Source organism: Bufo gargarizans, chromosome 1, assembly GCF_014858855.1.
Source record: "Bufo gargarizans isolate SCDJY-AF-19 chromosome 1, ASM1485885v1, whole genome shotgun sequence".
Taxonomy (NCBI): Eukaryota; Metazoa; Chordata; class Amphibia; order Anura; family Bufonidae; genus Bufo; species Bufo gargarizans.
The window spans coordinates 637,162,668-637,185,046 of record NC_058080.1 but is presented as its reverse complement, the minus strand read 5'-3'; the positions used below and the strand labels follow the sequence as shown (position 1 = coordinate 637,185,046).

Genomic DNA, 22,379 nt, shown 5'->3' with positions numbered 1-22,379 from the left:
TCAGTACCTCTTTCAGCAAGGAGGATGCCGGCCACACTAAGGAGGCATGCGCGGCCAGGTCCTCCCCGCCCCCTGCTCCTCATGGAGACGAGGACGCAGGCGGAGTCCTCGCTCCTGCACAGATGCAGGATGCCGGCGGCGCCACAAGGAGGAAGCTCATCGACGGCTCCCCGTTCCAGTACCCCCCTTCCACAAGGGGCCACCGGACCCATAATTACTTGAGCGGGTTTTTTCGGGTGAGTAAGATGGAACCTTCTCACCAGCCTCACAGCATGCATCTCAATAGCCAGCACCCAAGACCTCTCCTCAGGATCAAAGCCCTTCCAATGGACCAAATATTGCAGAGAGTTCCGGACCTTTCTCACATCAATAATCCTAGAGATCTCGAATTTTGGTTGACCGGCCACCTCCACTGGTGGTGAAGCTTCCTGTGAAGGGGATACAGGCGACACATACTTTTTAAGTAAAGACTTGTGAAAAGCATTATGAATACAAAAGGAGTCGGGTAATCTTAACTTAAAAGATACAGAATTAATAATGCCCACAATCTCATAAGGCCCAATGAACAGTGGTGCAAACTTATTCGAAGGTACCTTCAAAGACAAATTCTTGGTGGAAAACCACACTTTATCACCCAACCCTGTGGCCAGCGTCACGTGACCAAAGTCCAGCCCAAAACATCTGAGCGGCGATAAATTGCGATCGGCGCTCAGTACCTCTTTCAGCAGTACCTGCACAGATGTGGGAAACCGGCGGAGCCGCAAGGGGGAAGCGATTTGCCGGCTCCCCATTACAGTAGGCAACTACATGATCATATCTATTAAAAACCATAGTAATCCTAGAAAAGCCCTTTAAGGTGTATCCCGATACAGTCTGACACAAGCACTAACTGGACAGTGTCAGTGTTCGCGAGGGCTGGTCTTTTTGACCTTTTGACCTATGTACTCTTTAATAGCTCCTAGTAGCCAAATGGTACAATTTTTGTGTGCGTTTTGGCTACTAGTAATAGCTACCTGTAACTGGATTATGCTTTACCTGTCACTGTGGAGAACAGTAAATGTTCTACTCATTGCTAACCTTATTTTTTTTTGCCTTTTATAGGTTTCTTATCAGGATGTTACTATTCCCAAATGGTTGCCACTAAAAGCTATACATCCAGTGGATTATTATTCATCTTATACCAAAAACTGCACTGGTAACTTTACAAGCCAAGAGATCCGTGACATAAGAGCTTATTATTATGCTATGTGTGCAGAGACAGATGCTATAATGGGTAAGTAATAGCTAGCTATGCACTGATATTGGTTACCATATAAAGCTCTGGCCACAGGAGGTCTCGCATATATTGCTCAGATATGTTACAAAATTAAAACGAAACATATACAGTAAAAAAATATAAATTTTCTTTTTTAAGACTAATCCAAATCTTAAATTTGCAAATGTATTTAACCTCTTAACAGTCATGTTAAAATTGGGAAAACCCTCCAAAAAATGTAACTTTTTTATTGTAGATTTTTAATGTGTGTCTGCAGTAAATCTTGTTGGCGCACAACTCAGGGGACACTATTGCATTTTTAACTCCTTAGTGATATCATTAATTTTAGTCTTAAGGACCAATAGTATTTTCCTCCTTTGTGTTCTAGCAGTCATAACTTTTTAATTGTTTTCCTCTAAATGTTTATTTTTTTTATTTTGCAGGCTTAGGGTAGGTTTTTTTAGGAACCATTTTGGGATTTATATGGTGTATTAAATAACTTTGTTTATTTTATTTTTGGGGAAAGATGAAATAACAGCAATAATTTCATCGTTTTTTGGTATTTTTTTACGCGGTTCATTGTGTGGTAAAAATAATATAATTTTATTATCTGGGTCACTAAAATGATGATAATGCCACATTTCTATATATTTTTACTATTTCTCTCTCCTCCTGCAGCTCTGCAGCTGCTCACTCATTATCTTCCACACTGACAGGGAGGGTGGCGGCTGCCTTAGCTGCTCATATCTCTGGTTTGGTACCAGCTAGAGATATGGGCTTTGTATTGTTTGAAAGATGACATTCCAAGCATAGTAATATGTTCAGTACAGAGGAAGAAAACACTGATAGAAATTGGGATGCTGTTAATGCAGCTGAAAGTGAAAAAAAAGCAGGTTTTATCCGAGATTATTCTTGACTCGATTTCTAAAAGGGATTTCTCCTCTGTTGCTTGGACTAATGCTGTCATTTTTGCCAGCTAATAAACAAGAACAGTTAAAGGGAACCTGTCAGCAGCAAAACCCATCCCAAACCACCAGCAGTACCTTCAAGTAGCTGGCAGTGACTTTCAAATGATGATTTTCTTACTGCATTCTGATGAGGCAGAAGTATGAAAAACAATCTTTTATCCTCCGCCCGCGCTATTTTACAGTCAGGCTTGAACTCAAGCGGGCAGCGGCCTCCTTGCTTCAAGTCAAGGTAACCACGCCCCTTCCCTGTCTCTTCTCCTGTGACTGACAGCCGGCTGTTCAGCAAAACGAGCCGTCTGTCGGGCATAAGCGCTGTCAATCAGAGCGAAGGGGCAAGGTTACCTTGACTTGAAGCAAGGAGGCCGCTGCCCCCTTGACTTCAAGCCTGACTGGAAAATAGCGCGGACGAAGGATAAAAGATCATTTTCATACTTCTATTTCATCAGAATGCAGTAAGAAAATCATCATTCGAAACTCACTTTCGGCTACTTGAAGGTACTGCTGGTGGTTTGGGATGGGTTTTGCCGCTGACGGGTTCCCTTTAAGTACTTTTCCCACAGCACGAACAGTTAGGTGGTTAAGGAGTATCTTTCAGCATGATCAACCCTATTAAATGAGGCATACTGTAGGATTGATCATGCTGATTAAAATGATACTTTTGTTATGTCTGTAGCTGGAACTGTTGCCGAGATATAAGAGATTTTAGTAATATTCACTATAGTTCACTCACGAAGCACTTTCACCACAGCAGCATAGGAACAGTTCACAAACTGCGCAGTTTCAGAAATACTGCCACTCAAAATCCAATAATCATCCCTTTTTGCAACTCTGGTAAATCGTCACATTTACCCATGACAGCAGCGAGGGATATGTGTGCAGACAGCCTATCATACACCTTATATACCTGCCAAGCCAGATCACCACACGTAACTTCCTTCATGAGCTACGATGTCGAAAGTAGGAAGTGGTCATAATAATGTGACTTGACCACGTGTAATGATAGTGGGCGCGGAAGCGTATGCTGAAGGCCCACCATGGTGTCATTAAGCATGATGGGAGTTGTAGTACGTTTATTCTGCCCCCTTTTTTCTCCCCCCTTTCCCCTTTTTCCAATTAACTTGTGTGCTTATTTACAGTTATTCTGAGGTAATTTAATAAATGATTTTGGTTGGTTTCTGGTTACCTACCTGTTACTGAGGCACCTGTTTTCTGCCAGCATTTGATTGGTGGATGAAGTTCTGGGGTGGGAAATTAAAGTATTTATAGATGGTCCCAGCAGGTCCGGAGATTGTCCGCCGTGGAGCCTGGGAGAAGAGGACATCGTGTGAAGCTGGGTGGATTGCCGGCGTAGCTGCAAAAGAGCTATTGTGCTGTGCCGGCATTAACAGGCAGAAGTTAGAGCGGCGGCGGAGAAGCAGCAGCAGGGAGCAGTGTAGCGGAGGTTCGGGACAGCTGACGGCAGAAGAACCGAAGTGTTCCTGTCAGCGGGGGCTGACGAAAGAAGAGCGGAGAATAGAAGGACTCACCGGTCGGATGGAGGAGCTTCTGAAGAGGCTGATCCAGCGCGCCGAGTCAAGAGGAGGAGAGGCGTGGCTTCAGCAGTGCTTGGCTGACGGCCCGTCAGCCAAAGATGAAGAGGTGGTACCACGTGACGTCGCTCGGCGCAGTGACGTCACAGGATATGAGACGGCGTCAACAAGGTCATCAGGGAGCGCTTCTCATAGCGCGGAAGAACAGGCCCGGGTTTCCCAGAGGATGAAGAGACCGAGGAGGGCGTATTCTCCGTCAAAAGCAGGGAGCAAGAAAGGTGGCAGCGTGCATTCCTCCCCTAGATGTGCGGTATTGCAGTCTGGGGTTTTGAGTAGAGCACCGCAGCCGGCCTCCAGCACACCCAGCATGGACCAAGGACCAGAGCTAGGTGAGGAGACATGTAAGAAGAGCTTGGCTTTGCCTACCAACATAGAGATTAATGATAATAGATTGCTGCTTATCTTAGCTAAGCTATTTTCTGAGTGGGCTACAGCTCGTATGCCTGCTCAAATGGATCAGCCGGCAGCAGTGTGGCGTGATTTTCCAGCGGCTGCAGGAGCTTATAATTTAGTTTTAAACAAATCACAGAATATGGTATCACTTGATAATGGGGTTGGGATAGGTGAAACTTGCTTAAAGGAAGCTATGACTTGTGATGGCTCTCCTTTGGGGTTTCATTTGTCACAATTTATGAAGGGAAAAATTTGGAGAAGGGAGTATGTCGACATTTTCTCGCTACTTCCTTCCACCAAAGAATCTTTCAAGATTGAGAAGAAAGTGTTTGAAAAAGATGATGACAGAAAAAGGGTTGCGCCAAGATCCTTTAATAATTGGCTGCAGGCCTTTTTAATCTATTCTTCGGTATTTTGTGCTAAACATCCTCAGAGTTGTATTGGTTTGTTTCAGCATATGGATTCCATTTTGGAGGCTTATCGTAATTTCAGTGCCCATGCATGGTTTTCATATGATGAAACCTTTCACCAGAAGTTTGCAGTACACAGTAATATGACTTGGGGTTATAAGGACGTTGGCCTTTGGCTTAGCTTGATGTTGCCACAGAGAAGTGGTTTCCAAGCTAAGCCAAATAATTCAGTGGTGTCTGGTGCGATTATTAAGAAAGGTGTTTGTTTTGCATATAACGAATCAGCTTGTAAATGGCTGAGTAATTGTAGATACTGGCATGTGTGTTCATTTTGTTCAGATGCGCACCGCATGTTTTGGTGTTTTAAAAGATCAAATCAAGTCACCTTACAAAATCAAAACACCAGAGAATTTTCCAAAAGCTCAGACGCCAGTGAAATGGGAAAGAATGCTTCCATGGTTAGAATTGTTTCCAGACCGACTGAAGGTGGAATAATTCTTAAGGGTTTTGTTAGTGGTTTTTATGTTCCAAAATTTGCAGGTAAAGGTTGTGTAATTTGATGATAATTGTCCGTCAGTCAAAAGGCACTTAGACATTGTTGCGACTAAGATTCTTAAAGAGTTAAAGGAAGGTAGGGTAGCTGGTCCTTTTGTTTCCCCACCTTTTACTGATTTTAGGGTTTCTCTTTTGGGTATTGTTCCAAAGAGGAATCCTAATGAGTTCAGACTAATAGTAAGGCTGGTTACAGCCTGGATTTGTGGGTGGGGCTGCCCTCTATATAATCCCGAGCGACCTCACCCTGGGGCCGTCACTTCGTGCTCCTGCCTCTGTCATTCTTGTGTGGGTTCCCAGGTGCACAGCTGCCGCTGGGTGTCATTAGCAAACTAGCTTCTCTGGTGGTAGGAGTCTTTCTTTGCAGCATGGAGCTTGTTATTTTGCTCTCTGCTACCATAGCATGCACGCGCCATACTACGCAAGTAGGTTGGGCCGGGGCGGTCTCTCCTGGCCGGTCGGAACCGACTTTGCTAGCGAACAGGAGGCTTTGCTTCAGAATCTGCTACCTCAGGTTGCTCGTTGGGCCTAAATACTTCTATTTCTTTTCAACTTTGTTTGTTGGTAATAGGAGTTGGTTCCTATAAATCTTACAAGTTTTACTTCGCTTTGTTCATCTCGTATGAGAAGTTACTTCAGCCGGTTGCTGTAAAGGAAGAGTTACCCGGGCTGCACGTGACGTCATGTTTGGAGATCGGACGCAGCTGTTATTGTTTAGGCCTCTTGCTGTAGCTGTTCCTTGCCATGTGTCTCCCCCTCCCCCCGCTACCACCATCTTTAGTCTTCATGTATTTCACTGCTCCATGTACTTAAAAACCCTGCCGCACTTTTATGCTCTGCTGTTATCCTGAGCGGCATTGACACTTTCGGCTTTTATTTAATGTCTTTATGCTGCATCCGCACGTCTTTACTGTCCAGCACTTTCCTACTCTTGGTTCGTATTCACTCAGATTGGTCTCTCATTCAAGCTGCGTTCACCTGTTGGCTGTTACATCTCATTCTGTACCCAGCCGACGGCTGGATCCGTATTACACGCCTGTTATTACATGTTGTGTACTCGGCTTACAGCTGCTACTGCTCCATTTTATTCTCGGGACGCACCACCCTGGTGTTCACACCTTGCTCCACTCACAACCAGAGCTGTATTCATGCGTTGACTGTTACACCATGTTTGCTCTGCTCACCGTGAGAGCTGTGTTTACACGTCCACTGTGACAACATGTTCATACTAGGCTAGGCTTGTTTCAGAGCTGCATTCACTTTCACTGTTACATCATGTGTATGCTCCACTCACATTTAGAGCTTTTGTTCTACCAATTTCATTCTTGGCCACACCCAGAGGTGCATTCACATCGCTGTCAAATCATTTTTTTGCACTCCACCCTCGACCAGAGTTTCATTCATCCGTCTATCGATATTTCAGGTTTACTCTACTCGCACCCAGAGCTGCGTTTACACGTCCTATGCTACTTCAGGTTCTTTCCATGTCTGCTGTCACATCAAGTTAATATTCCGTTCACATCCAAAGCTGCGTCCGCATGTCTGCTTTTACATCTTGTCCTATACTCCATTCCCATACTCAGAGCTGCGCCCATACCATGTTTTTAGGTACCACTCACATCCAAAGCCCCATTTGTTGTTACATCATGTGTTGTACTCTGCTTCCACTCAAAGCTGCATTCTCCTGTTCATTGCTACGTCATGGTTTTATCTCACCGGGGCAGTCAGCACCTACCTCTCTCCCAACAAACATAACTGCGTTCTTTTCAGGCTTACGTTCCTTTCCTCGTGGTCTGTTACATTCCATAGGCCTACTTTTCTGTTCACCTCAGGGAGATCCTGGTTCATATTCACTCAGACTGGTCTCCTTTGAAAAAAAAAAAAAAAAAGCTCTTTCATTACTGCAGTCCGAGTCATCCGCCGCTTGTACGCGTCTCCAGGACGGGTAAGCTCCTTACCTCAGTCCTTCCCCTCCACAGGGCTCCTCCGATCAGCGCTCACGTGTTTTCCCTGCTTCCGGTCGCGGGGTCGGCGTGCGTTCCAGCGCGGAAGGCATGTTGAGAACCACCGCCGAACTTGTGTGTTTTGAATTACAGGTGGTGTCCTGGTTAGTACTATGTCATTGCTGCCCAAACTTACCGGAGCTCGCTCCTCCCGGTTCCTCTATGCTTCCTACAGCGGCATTTTGCAGATCAAGTTCACACATGCTGACATCACTCTTGATAGTGGCTTGCAGCTAAACCAGCTCCTCTATTCCTTGTTGTGGTTGCTAGGAGCTGGTCATACAGTGCAAAATCCTCACCTTGGAGCACATGCTGGACTGTGTTTTACATGAATACGACTCACCTGGGTTGGAAATTACACAGCTTCAGCCTAAACTCTATGCATGGTCACTGCACGCTGACCATTTGCCTGCCGTCATCTGTACTGATATGTAGTGGTAGCAGGGCTGTTCTGTATGTGTATGTTCATTTATTCATATGCTATGTTTCCCTGTTTCCCATTGGATCGCCCAGGCTCGTACCTACCTCTGTCTCCTGGATCGCCCAGGCTCGTACCTACCTCTGTCTCCTGGATCGCCCAGGCTCATACCTACCTCTGTCTCCTGGATCGCCCAGGCTCGTACCTACCTCTGTCTCCTGGATCGCCCAGGCCAGTACCTACCTCTGTCTCCTGGATCGCCCAGGCTCGTACCTACCTCTGTCTCCTGGATCGCCCAGGCTCAGTACCTACTTCTGTCTCCTGGATCGCCCAGGCTCGTACCTACTCTCTGGATCGCCCAGGCTCGTACCTACCTCTGGATCGCCCAGGCTCGTACCTACTTCTGTCTCCTGGATCGCCCAGGCTCATACCTACCTCTGTCTCCTGGATCGCCCAGGCTCGTACCTACTTCTGTTCTCCTGGATCGCCCAGGCTGTCATCTCCTCAGTTATTCCTCCTTCTGACCCGACTAGATTTTGTTCTCCTGGGAACGAAAAAACGGGGCGTTCTCCAGTCATCTGGAGATCGTCAGTCTCCGCTTGGCTGGCACACTTGATGGGGGGCAGGATTTCCCTTAACCAGGTTCTTCCCTTCCCAGGTTAGGTGGAGGTGCTATTTTCCAGTTTCCTAATGTACCATTTTGGGCAAATTTTTCTAAAACAAACAGGGCTGCAGTACCGTCTGGTATCCAGTCCTCCCAATCAGCCAAGTAGCTGCTCAACAGCTTCCTGAATTCTTTAGGTATCACGCATACGTCTTTTGTCTGTCTTCCCTGCTTCTTGTCTCGCTCTCACACATCATCTGATGTCTCCCTGGATCGCCCAGGCCTATGCTGCCTCTGTCATTCTGGATCGCCCAGGCTCGCTCTGTCATCTTGGATCGCCCAGGCTCGCTCTGTTTATCTGTCATCCCGGATCGTCACGTTTTGCCACTAATGTCCGTCGCTGACTCACTTTTATTAGCTAGTGGCCGTCGCCTGTTCCGTCTGTTTTATAGCTGTCTAGGCCTTCCTGAACACGACAGGTCCACTTAGCCGGATACTTTTACCAGACTGTCTTCTACCTGTGTCTCCAGGGTTAACTTTTTTGCCTGATTTCGCTCGGGTTTTCTGGTCGGCCAATGTCCACCTGAATGGCTCAGGTCCGCGTACTGGCTGTCTCTTTCCTAAAATAATTCAGACGCCAGCCACTATTAGGGTCCATCTTAGTTTCACCTCATAACTATCCGGTGCCTTCCTGAATCGCTCAGGACATTTAACAGCCCGGCTCCTGCCTGAATCGCTCAGGCCCAACTTACCTCCCGTGTCGTTCGGGTCATCTTTGTTGCGGCCACGTACAACCACCATGAATCGTGCAGGGTTAGGTTCTTCGTTCTGAATCATTCAGGACGTCACTCGATTCACTCAGGTCCATTTGGCTTTGTCACCGGAATCGGCCGACCCCGTCCTCGGCACACTCCGGCCCCCCTTTTTCCCGGCACTCCGCTTCTTTCGGGTCAGGTCCTCCCTTTCGTTCATTTTTCCGCCACTCTCATCCTTCCTCGCTCCCCGTCCACGGTCCTCTGTTCCCTCTTCTTCCTTCAGTTCCGTGGGCTTTCACGAGGCATCTTCTTGTGATCTAGTCCCCTTTGCTTCCTGGCTCCACCCTCCTTAAACGCCATCTCGTTCGGCAGGGTGGCCAATTTTCTTTATTTCTCCCATGTTCCAAAACTAGTCAGGTAGGTCCTCCTGTCGAGATCAAGTTCTTCCCCACGTCAAACAGTTTGTGTCCTGTCAAGGTGCTGGGAGACCTTGCCGAGTTTCTCCTTCCTCTTTCTCCAGAGGACCCGCTTCTTCCCCCTCCAGGGCAGGCCCCTCACCGCGGCTCAGTTCATTTCCCACATCCGCACGTTAGCAGCAGGTTTGGGGTATAATCCAGATACAATTTCAGGGCACTCGTTCCGCATAGGAGCCGCCTCCTCGGCCTCCAAGCTCCAGGTGCCCGCGCATCTTATCCGCAAGATGGGGCGCTGGAAGTCCTCGTGCTTTGCTAGGTATATTCCCAATCTGCAGGTTGAGATTTCCAGGGCTTTCGTTCGTTGGCATTGTGACTTGTCCTGTTCAGTTTCAAATAAATATTTCACACCTAGCAGTGTTGACAGTCTTTTTGCCCACATATTCAGGCTTACCCCGCACTGGCTCCGGGCACAGTTCAGCCAGATAGATCATAGAGGGCTGGTAGGCATCCCTCCCAACTCCACATTCTTGCACACCTCAACCCAGACCACAAATAGTAAGGCTGGTTACAGCCTGGATTTGTGGGTGGGGCTGCCCTCTATATAATCCCGAGCGGCCTCACCCTGGGGGCGGTCGCTTCGTGCCCCACCCTCCCGACCCTTCTTTCTTTCTTTTCACTCTCCTGGGTGGCCCACATATTCAGACCTACCCCGCACTGGCTCCAGGCACAGTTCAGCCAGATAGATCATGGAGGGCTGGTAGGCATCTCTCCCAACTCCACGTTCTTGCACACCTCAGCCCAGACCACAAATACATCATTCATCCTATCCAGTGAATTAATCTTTGAATGATTCATTGGATAAAGAGATAGCATCATTATCTTATACATCTTTTGATGACGCTGTTTCTTTAATCCGTTCAGTTGGGAAAGGCTGGTTTATGGCAAAGGCAGACATTAAGGCTGCTTTTCGCTTGCTGCCGGTGGATCCAGAAGGCTTTAGGTTTTTAGTTTAACGGTCAATTTTTCTTTGATAAATGTTTGCCAATGGGGTTCTCTTGGTCTTGTTTTTATTTTGAATCGTTGGGTTCAGTTAATGTTCTTCATTATTTAGATGATTTTCTGTTTGTTGGTTCTTTTGGTAATTGTTCTCGTTTATTAGAAGGTTTTATACAGATATGTCAATATTTTAGTGTTCTGTATTCCAAGAGAAGTCAGTATGGCCATGCCAAGCGATTGAGTTTTTAGGTATAATAATTGACTCAGTGAACATGGAATTCAGGCTTCCTATGGAGAAAGTTGAGAAAGACGTTTTATTGACTAGAAAAATAAGTTCAGTGAAGAAAGCTCAGTTGAAAGAAGTTCAGAGTTTATTAGGTGTTTTAGAGTTTGCATCAAGAATAATACCTGTAGGTCGTGTTTTTTCTAGAAGATTATATATGGCAACGAAAGGGTTAAAATCTCCTTATGCGCATGTTAGAATTACAAAGGTTTTGAAGGATGATTTAGCAGTTTGGGAAGAATTCTTAATTCATTTCAATGGGCACAATGCTTGGCAGGAGGAATTTAACCACTTCAACCCTGCTAGCTGAAACCCCCTTCATGACCAGGCCACTTTTTACACTTCAGCACTACACTACTTTCACCGTTTATCGCTCGGTCATGCAACTTACCACCCAAATGAATTTTACCTCCTTTTCTTCTCACTAATAGAGCTTTCATTTGGTGGTATTTTATTGCTGCTGACATTTTTACTTTTTTTGTTATTAATCAAAATGTAACGATTTTTTTGCAAAAAAATGACATTTTTCACTTTCAGCTGTAAGATTTTGCAAAAAAAAGACATCCATATATAAATTTTTCACCAAATTTATTGTTCTACATGTCTTTGATAAAAAAAAAAATGTTTGGGCAAAAAAAAAAAAAAGAATGGTTTGGGTAAAAGTTATAGCGTTTACACACTATGGTACAAAAATGTGAATTTCCGCTTTTTGAAACAGCTCTGACTTTCTGAGCACCTGTCATGATTCCTGAGGTTCTACAATGCCCAAACAGTAGAAAAACCCCACAAATGACCCCATTTCGGAAAGTAGACACCCTAAGGTATTCGCTGATGGGCATAGTGAGTTCATAGAACTTTTTATTTTTTGTCACAAGTTAGCGGAAAATGATGATTTTTTTTTTTTTTTCCTTACAAAGTCTCATATTCCACTAACTTGCGACAAAAATTTTAAAATTCTAGGAACTCGCCATGCCCCTCACGGAATACCTTGGGGTGTCTTCTTTCCAAAATGGGGTCACTTGTGGCGTAGTTATACTGCCCTGGCAATTTAGGGGCCCATATGTGTGAGAAGTACTTTGCAATCAAAATCTGTAAAAAATGACCGGTGAAATACGAAAGGTGCACTTTGGAATGTGGGTCCCTTTGCCCACCTAGGCTGCAAAAAAGTGTCACACATCTGGTATCGCCGTACTCAGGAGAAGTTGGGGAATGTGTTTTGGGGTGTCATTTTACATATAACCATGCTGGGTGAGAGAAATATCTTGGCAAAACTTTTCCCATTTTTTTATGCAAAGTTGGCATTTGACCAAGATATTTTTCTCACCCAGCATGGGTATATGTAAAATGACACCCCAAAACACATTCCCCAGCTTCTCCTGAGTACGGCGATACCAGATGTGCAAAAGTGCCCAAATTCCTTTTAGGAGGGCATTTTTAGACATTTGGATCCCAGACTTCTTCTCACGCTTTAGGGCCCCTAAAAAGCCAGGGCAGTATAAATACCCCACATGTGACCCCACTTTGGAAAGAAGACACCCCAAGGTATTCAATGAGGGGCATGGCGAGTTCATAGAAATGTATTTTTTTGGCATAAGTTAGCGGAAATTGATTTTTTTTTTTTTTTTTTCTCACAAAGTCTCACTTTTTGCTAACTTAGGACAAAAATTTAAATCTTTCATGGACTCAATATGCCCCTCAGCGAATACCTTGGGGTGTCTTCTTTCCAAAATGGGGTCAGTTGTGGGGTGTTTGTACTGCCCTGTCATTTGAGGGTCTCCGCAATCATTACATGTATGGCCAGCATTAGGAGTTTCTGCTATTCTCCTTATATTGAGCATACAGGTAATGAGATTTTTTTATTCCGTTCAGCCTCTGGGCTGAAAGAAAAAATGAACGGCACAGATTTCTTCATTCGCATCGATCAATGTGGATGAAAAAATCTCTGCCCAAAAAAAAAAAAAGGAGGGGAAAGGCGTCTGCCAGGACATAGGAGCTCCGCCCAACATCCATACCAACTTAGCTCGTATGCCCTGGCAAACCAGATTTCTCCATTCACATCAATCGATGTGGATGAATAAATCATTGCCGGGATTTTTTATTTTTTTTTTACATACAAAGTGTTTGCCAAAACATAGGAACGCCGCCTCCTCCTCAGCTCGTATGCCTCGGCAAACGTATCTGTTACTGCAGAGTAGAAATCTCGTCTTGCAGCGCCGCATACACCGACTTGCCTGTAATCTGACAGCAGCGCAATGCTTCTGTCAGAATGCACATCAGTGCTGCAGCTAGTCGATCGGTTGGTCCACCTGGAAGGTAAAAAAAGAAAAAAAAAAAGAAAAAACCAGGCCGCAACGCAATAATTTTATTAACTTTGGAACAGAACATATAAACTTTTTGAACTAAACATTAACCTTTTTGCTTACTGATGTGTTTTTTTTTTTTACCTTTATAAAACAAACCTCTCCTTCCCCATGGGTCAATGTGCAAAGCGCAAATCGCCCAAAGATGTAGCGAAGTGCGTTATGCACTTTGTCCCAGGTGAAAGGAGACGTTTGCAGCAGCTGTGTGAGTGAATGGGCCCTAATAGCCCTGTGTGCCTGTCCTGGTGAGATGATCCCTATGCTAGGTGTACCTGTGTGTGGTACTTCCGGAAACACTCCCCTAAGCATAGGGCAGGGTGGTCAGGACAGTCAGGACAGAAATAGCGGGTGTCACACCTTATTCCACTCCTGCTACAGACACAACATTTTTTTCGGGGTGGCGGTCGGTTTGAGGTACCAGGAACGACACTGGGGAAATGTCGCTCGTGTAGACGGCTAACTACACTGGTGGATGGGGCCACGGAACCTCCTGGGTACAGGAGGTTCGCGATGATCTCTTCCTGAAATTTGAAGAAGGATCCAGTTCTCCCAGCCTTACTGTAGAGAACAAAACTATTATACAGAGCCAATTGAATTAAATATACAGACACCTTCTTATACCAGCGTCTGGTTCTGCAGGAAACTAAATACGGAGAAAACATCTGGTCATTGAAGTCCACCCCTCCCATGTGAAGGTTATAGTCGTGGACTGAGAGGGGCTTTTCAATGACACGGGTTGCTCGCTCAATTTGTATTGTCGTGTCTGCGTGAATGGAGGAGAGCATGTAAACGTCACGCTTGTCTCTCCATTTCACCGCGAGCAGTTCTTCGTTACACAGTGCAGCCCTCTGCCCCCTTGCAAGATGGGTGCTAACGAGCCGTTGGGGGAAGCCCGCGCGACTAGTTCGCGCGGTACCACAAGCGCCAATCCGTTCTAGAAACAAATGCCTAAAGAGGGCCACACTTGTGTAGAAATTGTCCACATAAAGATGGTACCCCTTGCCGAATAAGGGTGACACCAAGTCCCAGACTATCTTCCCACTGCTCCCCAGGTAGTCAGGGCAACCGACCAGCTCCAGGGTCTGATCTTTTCCCTCATAGACACGAAATTTGTGGGTATAGCCTGTGGCCCTTTCACAGAGCTTATACAATTTGACCCCATACCGGGCGCGCTTGCTTGGGATGTATTGTTTGAAGCCAAGGGGGGCGTAGCCTGCACGCTGATGGCGCCGGTCGCATAGCGCGTCTGCTCCGGACCTAACATTTATAAAGCGGCTCACAGCTACTACTCCTGTGCTATTTTGCATCTTCTAGAAGCACACGCTACTGCTCCTGCCATGGGGAAAGTTAAGAGGCGTCCTGCCCCTGCTAAACTGACAAGTTCTTCGGAAAAGCGGCGGCGGCAGAACCTGGGCAGAGAGGGAAGCCATCTTCGGCCTGTACTCCGGCCTCTCGGGCGGGAACGCCGATACCACCTGCGTGCTACTCCGCAGACAAGCACGGGTCTGAAAGGGAAGCCCTGGACCCTCCGCTACTCACTGCAGATATCATGCGCTCCATGTTGGAGAGCCTGCGTGCTTCTATGAGGGAGGACATGCTGGGGCTGCTGCAAGACCTCAAAGCAGACATACAGAGTATAGGGGAGCGCACTTCCCACATGGAGGCCAAGATGGCTGAATTCGCCACATCCCACAACTCTCTAATAGATGCCCATGAGGCCATGGAGGAAGATATAGCCAAACTATCGGCAAAGCTTCAAGATTTGGAAGATAGGAACAGACGGAATAACGTCAGAATCCGAGGGATCCCAGAATCTGTGGAAGCGAATGAATTAGAGCACTTTTTGCAGCAACTTATTAAAGCTGCACTGCCGGAAACTACTGAAAGAGATCTGATTATTGATCGCATCCATAGGGTGCCCAAGCCTAAGGGCCTTGATCCTTCACTCCCGCGTGACACCATTGCCAGGATCCACTTCTATACCGTCAAAGACGCGTTCCTGAGAATCCTGAGGCAGAATGCGACACCTTCGGAGGAATTTAAAGGTATTGTGGTCTATGCAGACCTCTCTGCAGCTACCCTGGCGAAAAGAAGGGAGTTCGCCCAGATAACAGCAACTTTACGGGAACAGCAAATAAAGTACCGATGGGGCTTTCCGGTAAAGCTACTAGTCACTTACAATGGCGGCTTGCAGATCTTTAATACACCGCAAGGGGCGATTAAGCTGCTAAGTGAGTGGGGTATCCAGTGCGATGTCAGGAGTAATGAGAAGGAGCCCGCCTCGCGTCCAGACAAGATCCCTCCGGACTGGGACGTTGCTTGATGAGTGAGTTTTCCCTGTACAGGGGTAGTTGATTGACTGTTCATAGTACACCAATGTTAGTCCGCAGTAAGGAGCTGAAGATCGTCTTCATTCTTGCCCCTTTTGGACTTGTTATTTGGGTCTATTGACCTACATTAATCTGGTCGGGCTAATTAGGCCTTAATGACCACGTTACAGTTAACGTTTATCCTTAATTTTATTTCTCCTTTGTCTTCTTTTGTTCTTGTACCGGTACCGATGTATATTTTGTATGCAATTTGTGCTAAGTTTGCATTTAACGTGGGGGGACCTCGCATGATTGGGGGGAGCTATGAGTCAATAAGAGTTCAAATATATCAGCAATGGGGCTGAAGGTATTATCCTACAATGTGCGCGGCCTGAATTCCCCGTTCAGACGCTCGCAACTGTGGGCAGACGTATTCAAAACTAAGAGTGATGTCATCCTGTTACAAGGAACGCACTTGCTGGTTAAAGATGCATTCAGATGCAAGCATAAAAACTTCCCAGTTATATTCCATTCGCATACTAGAAAAAAGAGGGCAGCTGGGGTTCTTATTGGGGTGAAGGCTACAATTAACTTTTCCCTTAAAAAATGTATAACGGACTCGGCTGGGAGGTATATTATTTTATTATGCATGCTTGACAGTAAACCGTACACTTTGGTGTCTGTTTATGCCCCCAATGTCGGGCAGGTGGCCTTCTGCAGGAGGTTGTTCAATAAGGTGGAGAAAATGGCGGAGGGTGAGGTAATAATGGGTGGGGACTTTAATATACCGGTTAATGCAGCACTGGATTTTAAATCAGCACAAGGGTGCCGAAGGGAGGATCTTCAATCCACACTTTATGAGTCTGCATTTCATGATGTATGGCGTTACCAGCACAGCAATGAGCGTGATTATACGTATATCTCTACCGCGCATCTGTCTCAGTCCCGCATTGATTATATTCTAGTCTCCAGAAGCCTCCTGCACAGGGTTACCAGGTCCGACATTGGGGGTGCGACATGGTCAGATCATGCCCCAGTTAGCATTATTATAGATGTTGGTGTTCCGGATCTGCCCAGACCGCAATGGAGGATGAATTCCTACTTGCTTAAATGTCCGGACAGGGTGAAGGGGCTTGTGGATACCATGCAGGAATTCCTATTATTCAATGATCTCCCTGACACTAATGTAGACACCCTTTGGCTTACACACAAGGCATTTATGAGAGGGGTGTTATTGCAAATGGCGGCGAGAGTGAATAGGCACAGAAGTCAGGCAATACAAGACGCTCTTACCCGCCTAAAAAATGCGGAGCAATGTCATAAAGCCAGTAATAGTCCCAGCTCTTTGGAATCTCTGCAGGGGTGTAGGTCTGCCCTTAGAACCCTCCTCCTCTATAGGCAGGAACTAGGGATGAAACGGTTAAAATCAAATTTTTACCATACTGGAGACAGAGCGGGAGCGCTTTTAGCGCGCAGATTGAAATGTAATAAAGCCGCTGCTAGGATAACAAGCCTAAAGTACAAAGATAAAATATATATACGCACCCTCAGGATATAACGGATGCTTTCGCGTCATATTACTCCTCTTTATACAATCTGCGGGCAGACGTTAACACAGTGCAACCAACCGTGGAGGCGATAACATCATTTCTGGATCCCCTTAGGTTACCTAAAGTTTCGGCGACTGACATACAAGGTCTTAACAAGCCCTTCACCCCGGCAGAGATTCTAAAAGCCATTAAGTCCACTCCGTCTAACAAGGCCCCTGGTCCCGACGGCTTTCCAGTGGAATATTACAAAACGTTTCAGTTAACCTTACTCCCCTACTTATCCAAATTGTATAACTCATTTCTGCAGACGGGTAATATTCCACCGGAAATGCTTGAGGCCACAGTAATCACTCTGCCCAAGCCAGGGAAATCTCCGGATGCACCTGAAAACTTTAGGCCGATTTCCCTATTGAACGCTGACCTTAAACTGTTTGCGAAGTTACTTGCCACTCGTCTGAACGAGGTTTTACCAGCCCTAATTAATCAGGATCAGGTCGGCTTTGTGCCGGGAAGGCAGTGTAGGGATGGTACTAGAAAAATGATCGACCTGATCCAGATTGCTGGTTGGTCCAGGAGCCCTGCGATCTTTGTATCTCTAGACGCTGAAAAAGCATTTGACAGAGTGCATTGGGGGTTCCTGGACCAAACCCTTAGAAAATTTGGGTTTGAGGGTCACTTTTTGCAAGCTGTCTTAGGGCTTTACACAGCACCTAGCGCAAATGTCCTGGCGTCGGGTTTCTTATCTGCCCCCTTCACGATTACTAACGGGACTAGGCAGGGGTGCCCGCTGTCACCCCTGATATTCGCACTGGTGATGGAACCCATGGCAGAGAAGATGCGCAATTGCGCGCGGATATCGGGGATCACAGCGGGGGATCATTCGCACTGCATAGGACTGTATGCTGACGATGTCATTTTGACGTTGGCTAACCCTCTGACCTCATTACCGGCTGCGCTGTAAATCCTGGATCAGTATTCCTGCATCTCATACTATAAGTTAAATGTTAGTAAAACCAATGTGCTTCCCATCAATGTACCTGCCAGTTTGCAACAGGACCTAAGTGATAGGTACCCTTTCAATTGGTCATCTGAATCGGTAAGATATTTGGGAGTGGAGCTAACCAGCTCAACAGCGGACATGATCTCGCTTAATCACAAATTACTTAGAGCGGAATTACAAAAGGATTACGCCAAATATAGCAAAGTGTTACTCTCGTGGATAGCTAGAATTAATATAGTAAAGATGATGATACTCCCTAAGGTCTTGTACATATTCAGATGTATCCCATTGAAATTCCCTAGAGCTCACATTAAGAAGTTGCAGGACGACATGCTGGGGTTCATTTGGGGGGGTGCCCACCCCAGAATTGGTAAACAATTGCTATTCCCAGCTCTTCGCAAGGGGGGCTTGGGGGTTCCTGACCTCCATAAGTATTATTTGGCCAATCTACTAGACCAGTCTATGGAATGCTGGTCCCCTTCCTCGCCACATAAATGGCTACTAATAGAAGAGGTTTATGTTAAAAGGCGATCTTTGAAATCACTGTTGGCGGCATACTTATTAAAACCCTTTATTTTCCCCATGCCACTAGATACGATGCAAGCTACCATATTTGCTTGGGCTCATATGTTCAAGAATATAACACCCCTTCCTATTGTGAAAAAGCAGTTTCCTTTAGCAGTAGTGGAATACCACATCCCCACGCTTCAAATCACAGGTTGGCTGAATTGCGGAATAGATACGTTAGGGTGTATATTTGAAAAATCTGTCCTAAACTCCTTTGAGTTCCTGCACAATAACTTTAAACTACCAAACTCCGCATTTTATCAGTATCTTCAGATACGTCACTTTCTCTCATCGCTTACAATAGACTCGGTGGTAAACGTGCGAGACCCACTTATCAAGCTTCTAGGGGTGGAGGTCCATCCCCATTCCAGCCTATCCTTTTGGTACTCTCTTATGCAGTCTTCAGATGGAGAGGGTAAGAAACCCTTCATGTCTAGATGGGAGGCTGAAATGGGGAAGGAATTCACGTTGGAAACATGGAATGATGCGCTCTTTTGGTCCATTAAATCCTCGAAATGCGTAAATCACGCTGAACAGAGTAGGAAAATCCAATTAAGGTGGTATCTCACCCCCAATAGAATAGCTCATACCAACCCAGAATACTCACCTCTGTGTTGGAGGGGGTGCGGACAGAGTGGTACGCCTGATCATATGTGGTGGAGCTGTACTGCCTTGACTCAATTTTGGACCTCAGTGGCAAAAATATTGGAAGAAGTCACGGGAATCAAGGGAATGTTGACCCCAGAGTTGGCGATTCTCAGCATCGGTCTAGGGGATTTGCCCAATGAAAGCAGGAACATAGTAGCTAGGATTCTCTCAGCCGCAAGAACGGTAATTGCACGCCAGTGGAAGAGTCTAAAGTCCTTATCAACTGGTGAGGTCATTGGGTTGGTTAATCATCATATGCAGTGTGAATTCACCTTCGCCTCATCCATGAAAAATAGAATCGTAACGCATAATTCGTGGCTACTTTGGTTATCTAGCACCCACGCGGTTCCACTTCCCCATTATTTGTTGTAGATTTGTGGGATAACTTGTAATTGGGATGTGATTCCTAGCTAAATTACGTAGGGGGTGCTGTGCATAGGGTTCCGCCTTAGTGTATATGGTGCATACTCTGTCTGTGCTTTCTATTGAAAACAGTACTGGTACCTTTTTGTATTATCACTTTTGTATTATTTTTATGTTATTATTTTGTCTATGTTTATCATGTCATTATTATTTATACTGTATGTCTTATTTCTTTATATGTAAAATTACTCTTGCTTGATATGCATAATTTGTAAACTGAGCCATTTACAATATACCTTCCAATAAAAATCTATTGTTGAAAAAAATTGTTTGAAGCCAAGGCGCCCGGTAAAATGTATCAGGGACTCGTCTACACAGATGTTTTGCTCTGGGGTATACAAATCTGCAAATTTCAGGTTGAAATGGTCTATGAGGGGCCGAATTTTGTGGAGCCGGTCAAAAGCAGGGTGGCCTCTGGGACGGGAGGTGCTGTTATCACTAAAGTGCAGGAAACGCAGGATGGTCTCAAATCGTGTCCTGGACATAGCAGCAGAGAACATGGGCATGTGATGAATTGGGTTCGTGGACCAATATGACCGCAATTCATGCTTTTTAGTTAGACCCATGTTGAGGAGAAGGCCCAAAAAAAATTTAATTTCGGAAACTTGGACTGGTTTCCACCGGAAAGGCTGGGCATAAAAGCTTCCCGGGTTAGCAGTTATAAATTGTGTGGCATACCGGTTTGTCTCTGCCACAACTAAGTCTAAGAGCTCCGCAGTCAAGAACAGCTCAAAAAATCCCAGGGCCGAACCGATCTGAGCTGTCTCAACCCGAACTCCAGACTGGGCGGTGAAAGGGGGAACTACAGGTGCGGCTGAAGTTGGGGACTGCCAATCAGGGTTTGCCAGCACCTCAGGGATTCTAGGGGCTCTACGGGCACGTCTTTGCGGTGGCTGCGACGGGGTCACTACTGCACGTGCCACCGTACCAGCTTCAACTGCCCTTCTGGTGCTCGCTACTTCACCATGTTCTACGGCAGTGCTGGTACTAGGTCCAGGAAGGGCTGGGCTGCTGGTGTATGCCTCACCACATAATCCGACAGCACCAGCCCCACTCTGCTGCTCTTGAAGCGGATCCTGCGCAACCTGCGGTCTAGCGACACGGGGCCGGGTACGCCTGGTGCTATCAGGGACCTCAGCCTCCTCGTCCGAACTTTGGGTCAGAGAGCCACTGCTTTCTATTCTGACCCGCTAGATTCATCAGATGAGGGTTCCCATTCCTCATCCGACTGGGTCAGGAGCCTGTAGGCCTCTTCAGAAGAATACCCCCTGTTTGACATGTGGGCAACTAAATTTAGGGGTATTCCCTGAGACTACCCAAGAAAAAAAAGCAAGCCTGTCTCACAAATGAGAGGCTAGCGAAGTACCGGAGGCCGCTGCGGTTGATAAAAAATATCAAAACTGTTTTTTTTTATCGCCGCAGCGCGTGTAAAGTGAATGTGCAGTGATCAAAAATATATATTTTTTGTCACTGCGGTGGGGCGGGCGTGGGTGAACGCACGTGTGGGCGACCGATCAGGCCTGATCGGGCAAACACTGCGTTTTGGGTGGAGGGCGAACCTAAAGTGACACTAATACAATTATAGATCTGACCGTGATCAGTTTTGATCACTTCCAGATACTATAAAAGTACAAATGCTGATTAGCGATACGCTAATCAGCGAATCAGTGACTGCGGTGCGGTGGGCTGGGCGCTAACTGATCCCTAAACTACCTAACCAAGGGGCCTAAACTATACCTAAAACCTAACAGTCAATACCAGTGAAAAAAAAAAGTGACAGTTTGCACTGATCACTTTTTTCCTTTCACTAGTGATTGACAGGGGCGAACAAAGGGGTGATCAAAGGGTTAATTGGGGTTCAGGGGGGTGATCTGGGGCTAGTATGTGGTGTTGGTGTACTCACTGTGTAGCCTGCTCCTCTGCTGGATCCAACCGACGAAAAGGACCAGCAGAGGTGCAGGCCAGCCATATAACAGATCATATTTACAAATATGATCTGCTATATGGCACTCTGATTGTTTTTTTTTTTTTTAAATCAGCAACCTGCCAGCCGCGATCATTGGCTGGCAGGTTGCTGACGAAATACTCCTTGACGAAATGCCGGCCCGCGATGCGCATGCGCAGGGCGGCTGTGACCGAAATCTCGCGTCTCGCGAGATGACGCTCCGATGCGTCCAGGAGGAGTAAATCAATCACCTCCTGAACGCATCGGTGCGTACAGCGGTAGGGAGGTGGTTAAGGAAACAGGTTCGCTAGGTTTATTTACAGATGCTCCAGGTGCATTGGGTTATGGAGCTTTCTTACGCGGTAAGTGGTCAGCTGAATCATGGCCGGATTGGTGGATCAAGTTAGGCCTGAATAAGAATTTGGTTTTGTTGGAATTATTTCCTATAGTAGTTTCTTTAGTCATTTGGGGCAATGTTTTTAGGAATAAGAGAGTATTGATTTTTTTCTGATAAAAAGGGAGTGTTATTTGCAATTAATTGTTTGTCGTCACATTCTGAAGTGGTCATTAGATTTTTACGCTATTTAGTTCATTGTTGTTTAGAATTGAACGTAGGGATTTTTTTATGTTAGACCTCAGAGTAATGGTTCTTTTTTAATTCATGAAGATGGTTCAATGTTGACAATTTATCAATTCAATGCAATTCTTAAAAAGTGTTTATTGTTACTGAATTTATCTGCAGAAAATTATTCGTCTCATTATTTTCGAATTGGCGCAGCCACAATTGCGGCTAGCTTAGGATTGAATGAGGCAGTAATTTAAAAAATTGGTTGCTGGGAATCTAACAGATATCGGTTGTATGTAATTAGAAACATAGAATGTGTCGTCAGATAAGAACCATTTGGCCCATCTAGTCTGCCCAATATACTAAATAC

The 22,379-nt window shown here is 45.9% G+C and overlaps 1 protein-coding gene across 1 annotated transcript in view; it reads left to right on the top strand.

Moving 5' to 3' along the window:
• Positions 1-22,379, top strand: part of ARSK (arylsulfatase family member K) — a 142,569-nt gene that overhangs the window by 32,165 nt on the left and 88,025 nt on the right. Inside the window, exon 5 of the mRNA XM_044275998.1 lies at positions 1,102-1,273. Coding sequence (XP_044131933.1) covers positions 1,102-1,273 — 172 coding nt within the window. The remainder of the gene's footprint in view (positions 1-1,101; positions 1,274-22,379) is intronic.